The sequence below is a fragment of the Emys orbicularis genome, chromosome 4 (assembly GCF_028017835.1).
Source record: "Emys orbicularis isolate rEmyOrb1 chromosome 4, rEmyOrb1.hap1, whole genome shotgun sequence".
NCBI classification, from domain to species: domain Eukaryota; kingdom Metazoa; phylum Chordata; order Testudines; family Emydidae; genus Emys; species Emys orbicularis.
Window position 1 is genome coordinate 26,000,629 of NC_088686.1, and position 15,910 is coordinate 26,016,538.

Genomic DNA, 15,910 nt, shown 5'->3' on the forward strand with positions numbered 1-15,910 from the left:
TCCACTGCTTTCTGTTCTCATAGATAGCTACATTAATATTTTCCTCTGTCTCCATGGCAGACTGATCTTATAAAGTGGATTGTATGGATTTTGATTAAATTCACTTAAGTAAAACAACATTCTAAAGATTTCTTATACAAATGGTGCTTGATATTAAACTTGTAGCTTGTGTTCCACATTCTCTCAGATTTGAGAAATGATGTACAGGGAAATAAACCATGATTGTTACAAATGTCAAAATAAATGCGTGGTTCATCTTATTTGCCCATCATCCAGCTTCCTCCGAAATCTCTAATGGGGAAATGAAATGCCCTAGCGTCTGCAAACATCTCTGTGTGTGACATTGTTCTGTGTTTCAGACACACAGAGATTTATTTTTTATTGTAAAACAGTTTCTAATTTGTGTGTTAAAAGCCTTCTTCAGCAGCTAGGCAATTCCCGACTCCTCTAAGGCAATTTAGTTAAAACAAGGAAGAGTGATTTGTCTCTCCTTGATTTAGCTGTAATAAGTATTAAGTGTTTTGTCTGTGTGGAGAGAAGTTATTCAGATAGATTATATTTAAGTTGAATTACACCCTAGTCCAGATGGAATATATATATTTTTAAAGATCAGTAAATATTCATGAGGGGGGGTAATAACAGTAATGCTCCTTTATGACTTTGGAGAGTAATTCAGGTGCCGCTAGCAGAGATGATGATACCTACTACGTCAATTAGCATTTCAAAGGCTCAGTAAAGAAATTGGACTTATTTTACAGCTCTACAAACAATTTAGTTTGGGCGCTAGCACTGAGTAAATGAATCATGATTAGTTATAATCTTCACGGCCCTCCTCAGTTTTCATTAGCATTGTTTTTATTTCTAATTGTTCCCTGTGAATGGGCTGCGTCCCTGTCCCTTCCTCGACAGAGTGCACAGACCCTGAATTAGTGTCCAAACTCACCCCTGTGCTGGCTTTGAGGTTACTGGGAATTCAAAAAACAATGTAACATAGACTTGACCCTAAACTTTCACTCTGAGCATGGCTGTCTCTTGGATCTCCCTCCAGAACCTGTTTCCTAGCTCTTTCTCTCTCTCTACAAAGCTGCTTCCACTTCCCATATATTCCCAGTGAAGCACCTGTCACAACAGCAGAATTTACTCAGCATTTTTATGCAGGATTCCAGTGCCTGCTGACAGAAGAATCATGTCATTCTGTTAGATGCCCCCCTTATGCCCTATTGCACTTACTCACATACCCCTGTTTCTGCCCTCACCACGCTGACAAACACTTCCACTCCACACCTCCTCCCTATTACATGCCCCCAATATTCAGTGACATGCTGTCAGTTATAAGTATAACCCAACCAGGGATGACCTCCCAGCAGGGCTCCCCCAAATAGTTTCTCTTTTAGCCAGTGATAATCCCCCTGCTCCAAGGTGCATGTGCTCAGAGAGTCGGGCAAACAGTGCAGGGACCCTGTCCATTTGTGTTCCCATTTTAAATAGCCAGGAATGGAAGCAACCCCCCAAGCAAGCCAATTTGTATTATACTGCACTTGTCTGGAAAGGTTTATACCTTGCTCTTAAAAAATATACTGAGCACAATGACTATATAGCACAGAGTGTGACATATGTAATATAAGGGTAATAGCACTTCCCTACCTCAGTGGGGTGTTGTGCGAATGCATTAGAGATTGTGAAGTGCTTTGAATCTACCGATGAAAAGAGCTGTGCAAGAGCGAGGTGTGGTTATAATAATGAAGGAGAGCAGGATGGGCGGATACCTGATCTGGGTCCTAAGGCAAACATTTCCTCACACAGCTGCTTAAGAACTCCAGGGATAGCTTCAAGGGCAAGGGCTAATTTAGCAATAGCCAGAGAGGAAGTGAGCTTCATTCTAGCTGGGAAACCCTCCCTAATGGCACACCCAACAGCTTACCAGTCCTTATATCAGGAGTAGTTCATTATTTTTTATCGAGGTCCAATTTCTTGGTCAAGGTATAGTCAAGGTCCAGACTCCAGAGAAAATAATAATAATAAAAAAACCAATAATGATAATAAAGAAAGAAAAAGATTTCAGGGTCTGTTCAAAAGCGTCTGGCAGTCCAGATTTGGCCCGCAGTCCATCTACTGACTACCTCTGCCTTATAGCATCATTGACCACACAAGACACTTTCCTTCCCAGCCCCTACAACTCCCTCTCGTCCTCTTCAGCATACTCTACATGTATGGAGCCTATTAATAGATCTGTGCGATTAAACTAAAAAATAAGGCACCAGAGCCTCAGCTCTTGTAAATCATAGGAGGGCCATTGAAATCAGTGCCACTTCACATCAGCTGAGGATCTGACCTAAACTGTGCTGTTTATATGGTATGAAGTTTGGGGTTCTGTTGAGCCACTAAAACCAATGAGAAGAATGTGCATTTGGACTGAGTGTTAAAGCATTCCATAAATTTTGAAGACATAGCTAATATGGAGATGCGGGGGAGGGGGCAGATTTGTTTAATTTTTAACAGTGATTCTGGCTAGGGGGGGTGATCCATTAACATTCCTGCTCAGCAGATGGGTCTGCAATGCCTTTTTCAAATGAAGCTTTTGGGGGGGAGGTGGTGGTGGAAAATTTACTGATAACGGGAAGGTCGGAGGCAGAAAAATTCTGGGAATGTGGTTCTTGATCTAAAAGGGGAAAAATCAGCATAGGTTTTGCTGCTTAATGCTTGAGTGACACTGCCTGCAGGTCTGAGAGTTATGGAGTCTTTTAAAATTGAAATCAGGATGTTAACTGCTCAGCTGGTACCCACCTAGAATAAAGAATGTTCACAAGACGTTGGTGATTAATCTCTGAGAGTGCAATGCAGAGGCTGACAGTACTGATGAGTGTTTCTCATGCAGTGCCAGAGATGCAATATTTACTGCTGACAACAAAATAGCTGATTCTTTTTCTTGTTTGTTTTTTTACGTTTAATTTGACTACGGTCATTTGGCGTTCCCTTACAGAGGGCAGAATTTAAAGATCTGTTCATTTATTGTATTTGAACACAGACTCAACTTTCCAGAGTGTCATCTGATGAGAACTAGAGCCCTTGTAAATCTTAGAACTGAATTTTAAAGATGGTAGCACCCACAGTTCCCATTGACTTCCACAGGGTTGCACGGCCCTACTAAGCATGTGTCTAGAAAGCACACATTGGCATGTGATAGGCATCATTTTAAAAAAGAAATAATACTTTCTCTTTCTTTCTATGAGTATCTGTATTCAAAAACTGTCCCTGCCGTGGAACAAATCCATTTGACTGGAAGCCTAGTAATAGAACTCGCGTATGGAGGACCCTCTGAGTAGGGTGACCAGATGACAAGAACAAAATATCGGGATGCATGGGGGGGGGCAGGACCCAAGCGCAAAAAAATAAAAAAAGGGCTCACCAGTGTACTCCTCCAGCCCTGAGCCAAAATATCGGGACAAATGGCGTCCCGACCATACATCCGTCGGGACGCGGGACAAACAACTGAATATTCCGATTTTATCGGAACGTCTGGTCACCCTAGACCCTCTCCATGCAGGTGTATATATCCACAACTCTGTTTAAACATGGGTGTTGCTAGCTGGTTTCTAGCATAGTTTCTCTGGCCATGGTGGACATGGAGTATTCAGTTCTTTGATCAAAAATCTGTTGTTATAAACTGTTTGGGGCAGGGACTGTCTTTTTGCTCTGTGTTTTGTACAGTTCTTAGCACAAAGGGGTCCTGGACCATGACTGGGGCTTCTAGGCATAATACAAATAATAATAAATAATTATGGGACAGTCAATGGCTATTAGCCAGGATGACCAGGATGGTGTCCCTAGCCTCAATGGATCACTTGATTATTACCTGCTCTGTTCATTCCCTCTGAGGCACCTGGCATTAGCCATTGTCGGAAGACAGGATACTGGGATAGATGGATCGTTGGTCTGACCGAGTATGGCTGTTCTTATGCTAGTCTGTCTAGAGAGGGCTGTCTCCCACAGAGTCCACCCTGCACAGGGAAACTAGGCAAAAACCCTGCTAAATACTATGGTTGTAGCTGAGACCTGCATCTGAGCCAGCTGTGCATATATCGAGCCTCTATAGCAGGGGTTCTCAAACTGGGGGTCGGGACCCCTCGGGGTCACGAGTATATTATGGAGGGTTGCGAGCTGTCAGCCTTCACCCCAAGCCCCGCTTTGCAACCAGCATTTATAATGGTGTTAAATGGTGCTTGCTATGTGAAAGTACAAAAGTTTGAGAACTACTGCTATAGCATTATATACTACCTCTCATCCTAGTAGCTTACATATTTATCAAAAGGATGTACAAAATATGTCCAGTCTAGTGATATCTGATCTGCAGGTAATCACAGGTAATCCTTTAGCAGCAAAGTGAGTTTTGCATTGCATCCTGCTTTTCCAAACCACTCATTTTCCACAACTTTCGATGTCTGAAACCTAGTGGAAACATTCAGGATTGTATGTACATAGATCACGTCACTCACTGCTGAAACAGATTCACCTCTAGCACTAAATTTTTATTTAACAGTGCACAGAAACTCTGTGAAGCCATGTATGGCAGAAAGTGAAGAATAATGTATCTAATCAGGACTGCAGATTGAATTTAGGGAAGCAAAATTGGAATTTCGCCAAGTGCTTCCTGATAGTCTCAAAGCAAAATTTGTAAGGTTTTTTTTTTTTAATGATCATAAGATGTCACAACAAAACAGTGCCCCTAACACTGTGGTGGACCACAGGGACATTACTAATTCAGACCTTGGCCCCTGATTCGGCAAAGTACTTAAGCATGTGCTGAAGTGTCCCTGACTTTAGTGGAACTTTAACACTTGCTTAAGCTGTTTGCTTTGCTGAATTGAGGCCTCAGAGGGGAAACTGCCAACTATTGACCATGCAAATCACTTCTTACAGCAGCTCTTAGGGTATGTCTACACACGCTGGAAACTTCAAAGCGCTGCCGCGGGAACGCTCCCATGGCAGCGCTTGGAAGTGTGAGTGTGGTCGCGCGTGAGTGCTGGGAGAGAGCTCTCCCAGTGCTCCTGGTATCCACCTCCACGAGGGGAATAGCTCCGAGTGCTCGGAGCCTGTCTACACTAGCACTTTAAAGAGCTCAGACTTGCTGCGCTATAAAATGTAAGTGTAGACAAGCCCTGTTGTTCATTCCCAGCCAAGTTCAAACCTGGCCTGTTTAGTTTGTGAACTCTGACAGCACTGCATCTCAAAGTGGTATTGTATGGATTCTAAGGCCATTTAACCTGTTCAGAGGACGTATGTGATTTGAAATTGCCTTTTCTTATCCTCTGTTTTTGTTATGAGGAGTATTTGGATTTACTTGTTTCATACAAAACAGTTTTAAACAAAAGCAATACATGTCATCCGGGGGAGTTTGTACTGTAAGTAGATACAGTACTTGAATATAATATGTCTTGTCTGAGTAGTTGTTACACTTCCTTTGTGTGCAGTGTGGCACATGTCTGGCATATTTCAGTTTTTCTCATGAATAGTCAAAGCACCTTAAGATATTAGCTGTAGTTGCATGCTAGCAGATCTGCAAAACCTGCGTAAAGAATGGCCTGGCAAGAATTCTGCAAGGTGCTGAGTGCCTCTGGTAGGTGCTGGACAACTTCAACATCCAGTGACGTCAGTGAGAGATAAGGCAGTTCAGCCTTGTATAGGAATGAGCCTTGGAAGATCATGTATGAAAATCTCTTACTAACTGCATCTTGCTAGACCATAGTGGGTCTGAGCCTGTGCTCAGTATCTCCAAAGCACAACAAAAATCGGTGTGGTTGCAGGGTGCTCAGTTCTTCTCTCATTCATGCCCAGTGTGAACTATTGTGGTTGAATAGTGGCTTTGCACCATTTCACAGTAAATACTAATACCTCACTCTCATATAGCGCTTTTCCTCTGTAGATCTCAACGCACTTTACAAAGGAGGTGGGTATCATTATCCCCATTTCACAGATGGGGAAACTGAGACACAAGGAGATGAAGTGACTTGCCCAAGGTCACCCAGCAGGCCAGTTGCCATGGTGGGAATAAAACCTAGATCTCCTGTGTCCCAGTCCAGTGCTCTATCTTCTCCATTTTACAAAGTACTTTTGACACTCAGAACAGAGTTTGCTCAGGTTAGTCACTTGTTTAAGCTGCAAAACTCACAGCAGACAGATTATACGCCCTGCTATTAAAACTGCAGACTAATTTGAAATGTTACAGACAGATTAATGTGTGCAAGAATGTCCTGCAAATAATTACATTGTGATGAAGCTGGCGCAACTATTTTGCCCACTCTTTAATTTCTCTGTGTGCAATTTGCAATACGTGTTGCTTCAAAGTGTGTTCCAAAACAAAAAGCAGATGTTCTGCACAGCAGCAACCCACCCACAGAGCTCTTTGGCACCAGGTCATCCTAACCCCTAGTGCTATCTTACTGTAATGCTAAACTGTCTATTAAACTCCCCAAATTGAACACTACCATGTTATGTGAGACTACTATACTCTGTTGCCCTACCATTATTTCTGCCAAACTCCATGTGTTTTTAGAATAGCCTATCAGTAGAATTCTTTGGGTGTGTATGTTCATCCGTGTGCGTACTTCAGGTTTTAAGTGTTCCTGTATCCGTCTCCTCCTCTTTAATGCATTAGACTCTCCATCTGTGACCCCTGAGCATGGTTCTTTAGCTCTTTTCTAAGCTTATCTTCCAGTGAGAGGAAAAATGAGTCTAATGGTAAAACTATATTACTGATTTTAAAGAACTGTGTCACAGGGAGATTAATCTTATTTCTTTTTCTTCTTCCCTTTAAAGATTCATCTTCCAACTACATCAGGCAACTTGAAACAAAAGTCAAACTGTTGGAGGATGACAACAAACTCCTTTCTCAGGTAGGTTTTTCTGGTGGTGTTAATATACAATATGACTTTTATGTCCTGATCCTGCAACTGGATCCAAGCAGACAGAATCTGGTTCCCCCATGATTTCAGTTGGGCCCTCTTGAAGTGCGAGAGTGCACCTGCATTGATGCAGTTGTTAGATCGGGTCTTATTTTGTAAAATGACTTTCATACTAACTGGACCTTAAAATCATTTATAAAATTAAATAATAAACCACATCAGAGAGAGAGTAAAGAAAAGAAGTCCAAACAAGGACAAAGTGCTCATGAGGTGGAGAGTGACAGGAAGGCTGCTCCCCATAGCAGGAGCTGCCGAGGAGAAGGCTCTTGCAGCAACAGGAGCAAGATAGTATGGAGGAACACAAAGGAGGTGTCATAGGGTTGCTGGCCCTCTGAAGGGATAAGGGGCCCAGCCTATCTCTGACAGGCTCCACAAGAGGGAATGAGGCAACTCAGGTTCACCTGGGACTAATTAAGTCACTGAGTTACTGGGAAGCAGTTAATTAGGCAGGGAAACACCTGGGCATGATAAAAGTGAAGCTACACCCAGCATAGGGGAGCTTGGAGAACAGAAGCTCCTGGGGAGAGGAATGGTTCCCAGAGCACAGGAAGAGAAAGCTCCTAGAGGGATAGCTTCAGGGGGAGAAAACTAGTGAGGGAGGCGCAGCAGCAAAAGAAAGGCAGGGAGAATGCTCCTGGGTGGGAAGAGTTTCCAGAAGGAAGGGATTAAGAATGCTAAATCTCAGACCAACCTGGCTCCCATGAAGAGCTTCACCAGGCAACAGCAGAACTCCTAGATTAGAGGAATTATATGATGTCCTGAGAAAGCGTCCTTGCAGTTTGGCCTCCGGCGGGGGGGACCTTGATCCAAGAGGAGGGATCCTCCCCAGCTAGTGCCAAGAGGCCCCTGACTTGAGAAGAGGGTTCCAGGTTATGAATGCCTTGCTGGTAAGGGACCTTGTGCATAACTGGGTTGATGGACTAAGGCTAACTCAGCCTCCCCCCTCCAGCTGGAGGTGCTGATGGGGAGCTCTACCCATGTGATGTTCTGCTTTTGGGACTGAATAAACTAGACACCTCTGGAGGGGCGCTGTTCAAAAACAAGCTTCAGTGGAGTTATTAAAAGCCACATTTGGGGAAACTAAGGCAGAGATGCAATGGCTGTACTGCATTGGGCTGTGAGGGGATGCTCTAGAGGCGTGGGCCCCCATTACAGCAGGGTTATGTATGTGTCTATACAGAGGACCCCAGTGCATGCACTATCCTTGTTATAGGGTGTTGTCTTGACTACCCATTGGTGAGTAGGACAAGGATAATATCTGCAGGAGAGCTTACAGCAAAAAGGAGCAGCTTTGGCCATTGTTGTATGGATGTGGTTTGTAACATTTGTTTACGATCTTTGTGCTTATAAACAAACGAGCGCCGTAAGAGGTAGGTGACTGTTTTGCACACAGTGGGCTCCAGAAAAAGCATTTAAAGCGAAGACTGCTTGCTCCCTGTTTTCTGCTGCTAGGGGCTTCTAGCCACCAGCTGTTCTGTTCCTTCTTGCTTCTCGGCTGCTCTGACATGTGAGTTTGCGTGGAGAAACACTCCTTCTGCCTTGCATTTCCTCTGGCTCCTGCAGGGAACACTGAGGACCAAATTCCCTGCTGGTGTAAACTGGTGCAGTTTCATTGACGTCAATGGTATGGCCATTTAAACCAGCAGAGAATTCAGCCCTGTGCCCTCCTATCCTTTCACTTTCTTCTGTGCTGGCATGTTTAGGTTTCTTCTGTTCTAAACCTCACTTCTTGCTTTAAGGAATGTTTTATAGTTGCTCTCTTTGTGACCATCTCTTGGTGATGGGCTGAAACCCCATTATGGGCGAGAAAGGGATAAGAGCCAGTTAATCACATCTATTATACCTGTGCTGTAACTAATTAATTGCTTCCCAGGCAGAGAGGGTGGGACTAGGAGACGTCAAGTGATAACTTCATGGACAGCCAGGCCTCTTAAAAGGGGTAGAGTTCAGGAAGCAGAGGGACTTCTGTGAAGGGCCCGGAGCCAGAGGCTGAAGGAGAACAGTCACCTCAGGAAGACTCGGACTGCGGGGTTAGTGCTGAATACCAGAGTTGGGGAGAAGGAATGAAGACAGAGCCCAGAGGAAGGGCTGATTTGTTGAGACACTTTGGATGCTAGTTTGAATTTCTCTTACCCTGTAAGGAATCTGAACTAGATGCTTCTCAGCTGGAGCACTGAATCATGCTCAAAGGCATACTGCCGACATGGGGAGCTAGGGCTGAAACCCCTGCAATGAGAAGCTCTGACAATAGGGGGCGCTATGGCAGTGAGTGCAACTGCTAATTCTCTTAGATGTTAGGTTAAAATTCTGTCCGGTTAGAGAGTTGGCAATTATTTAAAATATCACTAGATTTCTTGAAATGAAAAGATTTTTTTTTTTAAATCTAGTTTTACTTCTTACACTTTATGCTGTTCTGCTTGCTCTTTCCATCTCACTAAGTTTGAACAATTTAAAATAAACCAGTCCAATATTGCTTTTGTCTCCACATTCTGATTTTAGCGGGGTGCTGAAATGTTCATTTGTTTAAAAAACAAATCCTTTCCCCAAAATAAAAAAAAAATCAAAAGATGCAAGTATTTCTATTGGTGCTGAGGTTTTTGTAAAATCTTGTTTTTACGAAATCTAAATTTCAGGCTAGTTTGACCCAACTTCGTGGCCTTTGTAATCCTTTCAACTTGTTGAGATCTTGAGCTGGTATCCCTGGCATTAAAGCAAAATGCCCTATTGAATTACACCAGAAAGTCCTTTGGTTCCAGGTAGGCACCAAAGGGTTAACACCCCAAAAGGCATTCAACTCAACAGCATCCAAGTGGCCTTCAAACATAAATCAATTGCTAATTTAATTTTAACTCTCTCCCACCCACAAATTAGCTGGTGGCAGTTTAAACCCTGAGACAATTTCATTGGAAATATTGGTAAACAGATGGGCTCTGTTGAATGCTGTGGCCTGTTGCTAGGAGACTGGCCATGGATTGGGTAAGTGGCTGCCTGTTCAATATGCCCTTGGCCTGACTTATTTCTGTCTTCTGCAGGCCATAGGGCACTGAGCGCTTTATCTGCTTGCCTGTGCTTTTATGAGGTCGGAAAAGTGATCAGTAATTAGTAGGTGAAAAGTACATAGACTACAAAGATGTCTAGGGACATTCTTCTCATTAGCACACTGTTCCCAGCTGAAGTCTTTTTTTTGCAAATGAACCTCACACGAGGCAACAGCTGAAGAAATGTTCACGTTTGAAGGAACGGACTTCATACACCTTACAGGAAAGCCCAGAATCTTCAGTTTTCTGTTTTTAGCCAATGAAATTTAGATGGAGAGTTTTTTTAATAAAACCCTAAAACACCTCCCCCTCCCCCAATAATACCTAGCACTTCTGTAACAGGAATTAATACAGAAAATCCCATCAATCCTGGCTTTCAGGCCACGCTCAGACAATGGTGCAGGGGGCATTGTCTCATCTGCAACCAAATCCCTTATCCCTCGCTCATCTGGTGACTGGCCAAGACCAGCAAGTGGGTGAAAGGCAATGGGCTGAAGCTAAACATGCATAAATTGGAGGGAAGAGGAAAATATTTTGAAGATCTGTTCACCACCATCATGCCTCCTGCTGCCGAGGGAGTCTGCCCTCAACTGTCCAAGTTTGCTGCTTTGGGGTTCTCCTGCTTCTGGATGCTCAAATAGCAGCAGCTGCCAAGCAGCTGTGGCTGGCAAGAAGGCTGGACCTCTGCTGTCACTTGATGATGACCTATCCTCAAATATCCTCACCTCCATGATTTCCAGGCCGGATTACTGCAACTTGCTATGCCTGGGAATGAATGCACTGACCGTAATAAGCTCCAAGATCCAAAATGCAGCAGCTCACCTTGTTAGCAACACTAGTCATGGAGAACATATGACCCCAGTGCTCTACTCACGCACTATAAAACATCTTTATGGTCCTCCATGGCATCTGGGCCAAGCTTAATAGAATGTCTCTTGCTCACAGACCATCTATTTGCATCCTGTGTATTTATATGGCCCTTGGTACTGTAGTACCGTGAACAATGAAACTGCCACCTTCAAGGGTAAAATTATTGGGAACACAGAACTGAGGCTGTGTCTACACTACAGCCTATGTCAGCAAAACATATGTCACTCAGGGGTGTGAATATTCCACCCCCCAAGCAAAATAAGTTACACTGACAAACGTTCGCGTGCACAGAGCTTCTTCCACCTACATAGGTTATGCCGCTCACAGAGGTGAGTTTTTAATGCCGATGGATGCGCTTTCTTCTGTCAGCACAGAGTGTCTTCACCAGATGCGCTGCAGCGGCTCAGTGGTATGGCGCAGCTGCAGAGCTGTTTGTATAGACATGGCCTGCGCTTTCGCTGCAATTGCTCCAAAGCTCTCTTCTGGAACTTGCTGATTTAACCTCATCTTCCCACAATATCAACAAACAAACCTAAGGAAAAGAAGATAAGATGGAGGAAGATGAGAAGCTCCCCCCTCTCTCTCAGTACCTAGACATGCACTCTCCAGCACCCTCTGAAGAAATCTAGTGTGCTTGTTTGACTCTCTTTTGCTCTGTTTGCTTTGGGAAAGGAAAGCTTAGATCCTGTGATGAGGGGCTCTGCGTAAGCACCTAGTCAGATAGCATCATGACAACCCTAAAACACCTCCCCCTCCCCCAATAATACTCAGCTCAGCCTTCTCCCTTGTATGTTGACAGTGCAGTAGCAAGTGGTATTTGGAAAGATGCTTTCCCGATGGCAGGAAGTTGTGCCTCCAAGGCGCTGAAGGAGTGATGAAACCTGAGGTCCTAAGTAACAAACCATGCCAGTGCATTAAGAGATTAACAAATCTGTACTGGTTATAGAAGTCTTCCTGGCTTCTTACCAAATGCTAAGCATAGAACCAAAATACTATTTCATCCAGAGATATCTGCTATTGCCAGGGTTGTAAATGATATTGCAAGCTTTGTAAAAATGTTTATACTACAGTGGCCTGGGACACAGGGCTCCTTTGCTAACTGGCGCTTCTTGACAAAAATTTGTTACTTACCCTGTTTAGTGGCTGGGATGTGAGGCTGTGTGGAGACGTACCTCAGTACCTTTGTGCCTTTTTCAGACAGAAAAATAAGTTAGTGTAAGACTTTTAAAAGTAGTTCATTATTCTGCTGGCTGACATCTCTGTCATCCTTAAACACATAAGAATAAAGAACGCTGGTGCTGTGGGAGTAGTGATATTCCAGGGTCTTTCTGAGTCTGCCGTTCGTACTGTACACGTTAATATCGATACTAGTGTGTTAAGACATGTACTTCTCTGCTTCTGATGACTATTCTGAACAGATTCATTGGAAGCTCTTTTCTTCCCATTTTGAGTAGGATCGAATGCTCCCATTCCCTGAACCGCGATTGAGGATGGGGGGGGAAATGAAGAAGCTTTCCTTTCTCCTTTCTCTTTCCTTCTCGTTCATGATAACCAAGTACAGATATGGTGGGACTTTTTTGTTAGGGTTTTTATTTTTTTTTATTTTTTTATTCCCGCTGCTTCATTGTAGACCCATTGTTTCCCTCCTGTTGATCTTTAATTCCTACATCATCTCTACCCACAGGAATTGATAGTTCCTTTTCAGGGCTATCCTTGGTAACACTCTAAGCCAGGAGCAGCATCTAACAGCAAGTGTTGAACAATATGATAGAGTTGGCATTTAAATATAGATGGCACCCTCTTTCATATCAAGTCTCATTACATCTCCTGAGGCATCATCTAATGCTTTCTGCAGCCTTGGAGCAGAATTTTACTATATTTTGGACACGGCTCTTTGTTAATGTAGAGTTGCAAGTCCTAGTGTCTACTGATCATGTGGGCTCCTGACACCAGCCATTCTAGGACTTCACTGGCCTATTCCAGTGAAGGTTTTGTTATCCTACTTAGAGTTGGGAATTTACTCCTGGCTTTGTGATATATCTAGCATGATAACATTGAGTTATCACCATGAACAATGTCACATTGTTGGAACAAGATTAATTTATCCTCCAGGACAAATACAAATAGGTGGCAGGTATACAGTGTTCTTGGGCTGAATAGTCCAATATGATCCATGGAAACAGCCATTTTGCCATTCACACAAACATTTTTCTGCTGTGTACTTACCTCATAATCCAATGTTTAATATTTTCCATCATGTAGCATTTCATAATAACATTGGTTTTGCTTTTGCTGACTTAAATTTAACTTGAGTTAAATTTTGCAAATGATATTAAAATGAAACCTAGTTAAGCACCAAGGTCCAGTTCACATAGGTATTCAGGCATCTAAAAATGCAGATAGGTGTCTAGTGGGATTTTCAAAAGTGCCTAAGTGAGACAGGCACCTAATTCCCATTGACTTTCAATGGGAGTTAGATGCTTAATATTAATCATGTTTATTACGGCAGAGCCTCAGGTCCAAACAAGAATGGGGCCCTATTGTGCTAGACACTGTACAAACACAGAGTAGACGGTCCCTGCCCTGAAGAACGTACAGTCTAAATGGACATGATGGACACGGGATGGGGGAAGGGGTATAACACACAAGCAGAGCGAACAATGTGATGGCAGCCAGCATCATGTTAGTTCCACAACATTTTTTGTGGGGGAGGAGGGGAAATTTGGTTTACTTAAGAAGGGATCAGCTAAGTGGAAAGAAAAGGGAGAGGGTGAGAGGAAGAGAGAAATAGTGGAGCAAACAGTCAATCAGCGCAGGGCAGTCAATCAGAGCACATTCTACGGTTCTGATGGGAATGTGCAAAGGTTCCTGCTTTGGCAGTTCTGGGTCAGTGGGGTGCTGGAGGGAGGGGTGGCCCCCAGCTGGGCCTCATTTTACCCCCTCCACTGTGGTGCAGCAGTTCCTGTTTGGCAGCTTTAGTCCTTACCAGCTGGAGTCTTAGGCACTTAGCCCCGCAGGCATCTAACTCTTAAGGCCTGTGGTATACATTAGGAAATTAGGTTGGTATAATTATAGCGCTCAAGGATGTGAAAAATCCACCCCCCTGAGCAACACAGTTAAATTGACCTTGCCCCCCGTGTAGACAGTGCTAGGTCAGTGGGAGAATTCACCTGTCAACCTAGGTACTGCCCCTTGGGGAGGTGGATTACCTACGCTGACAGGAGAAATCCTCCCCTTTGTGTAGGTAGGGTCTTTACTGAAGCACTACAGTGGCCCAGCTGCAGGCACTGCTGCAGTGTTTTATGTATAGACAAGTCCTAAGTGAGGCAGGTACCATCTGAATCTAAATATACCGTCAGTTCATATGTTTCCTTTTATTTGGAAACTATTGTCTCTGAAACACCCAAATTTTAAACATACATGTTTTACCCAAAATCTGTGACTTAGGTATGTTTTTCCTTTTTCTGCATTACCCACGTTCCTTGCCCTGGCCCCAATTCCCAGAAGCTCCACCAGTCCTCCACCTTGCAGCTCTGCCATAGGCTCTGCAGCCTGGGCGAGATCCTTGCAGCACTCTGACAATGTGCCAGCTGCCCTCCAAAGCCCATGACTTTTTATATTTAACCCCACCCAGAAAAGCTGCAGGTGTCAGAAATCTGCTGCTCTACTCCTGTGACATCACGGTGCGCAGGATTCTGAGGGGAGGGAGTGACCTGATTTCTGATGGCACCATTTAACGGACTCAATTTTATGTGAAAAGCAATAGTGAAAATCTTTGGCCCCTTCCAGTCTCCAGCCTCACTCTGCAGGAGAAGTGGAGTCCAAATGCTTATGCTGGCATCTGTCCTTAGTTGCCAAACCTAAAAAAAAAAGTGCTTAGAGAGCTAATTATCCCTATAAAACAGGGGTGTGAGAGACAATAAGAGCTGCCACTGGAAGGTTTTATGGTCAGTCTGGTGAGTTTTACCACTCAGTCAGTCTTTAAAATAACCTCTGCTTGGGACAAGGCAATTTTAAGACTACAGGACTATATAGTGGTAATGTCTGAACATTAACTATTTAATTAGTTAATGGGGGGGGAGGGATAGCTCAGTGGTTTGAGCATTGGCCTGCTAAACCCAGGGTTGTGAGTTCAATCCTTGAGGGGGCCACTTGGGGATCTGGGGCAAAATCAGTACTTGGTCCTGCTAGTGAAGGCAGGGGGCTGGACTCGATGACCTTTCAAGGTCCCTTCCAGTTCTAGGAGATGGGATATCTCCATTAATTATATTATAATTGACACAATCCACCCCCCTACTAGGAGGTAGAGGAAGCATTGTTTTCTCCACACCATAGAGCTGGGATTAGCCCCGCCCCCTTCCTCTCAATCCATGCTTCATCTCTTAGACCAGGATGCCTCCCATACTGTTAAAATGTACCCCTTGTAGTTAAAATGTACCCCTGTTTGGCTAAGCTGCAGGTAGCCAGATAGGAGGGAGACCAAGTGCCTTTGAACCATAGGTGCTGACTTTTTTTTCCCTGGTGGGTGCTCCACCCCCACTCCACCCCGAGGCCCTGCCCCACTCCACGCCCTCCCCTGAGGCCCTGCCTTTGCCAGGCCCCTTCCTGCCCCTGCTCCGCCCCATCCCCCGAAACCCCTTCCAACACCTCCTGCTCCGCTGGCCACCCTGGGTCGGCGGAACAGCTGATCGGCGGCCAGCCCAGCCGGAACCTTTGGGGCTGATGGGCGCTCAGTGCCCCCTATTTTATTTCCGTGGGTGCTTGAACTCCAGATCACCCATGGAGTTGAGGCCTATGCTTTGAACCATCTCAGACAGCACTGCTCCACAACTATAAATTAGTCTGCTCGCGTCTCCCACACTCCCAAAATTAAAGGGACCCCATGCTTGTAAGTTTCATAGGTGCCAAAGGTCAGTTTTGGGTAGCAATGGGAAAGACCATGAATAATCCATAATTTTTAGGAATAATCCTAATGACAAACTTTCACCCCTGTTTACATTGTTTAACATTTTCTGCACAAGAAAAAAAAAAGAAGTCGTCGCT

General features: G+C 44.2%; 1 protein-coding gene across 1 annotated transcript in view; it reads left to right on the forward strand.

The window, feature by feature from the left end:
• The window catches only part of CCDC85C (coiled-coil domain containing 85C), a 156,318-nt gene that overhangs the window by 88,010 nt on the left and 52,398 nt on the right, over positions 1 to 15,910 (forward strand). The window contains exon 2 of the mRNA XM_065404104.1: positions 6,814 to 6,890. Coding sequence (XP_065260176.1) covers positions 6,814 to 6,890 — 77 coding nt within the window. The remainder of the gene's footprint in view (positions 1 to 6,813; positions 6,891 to 15,910) is intronic.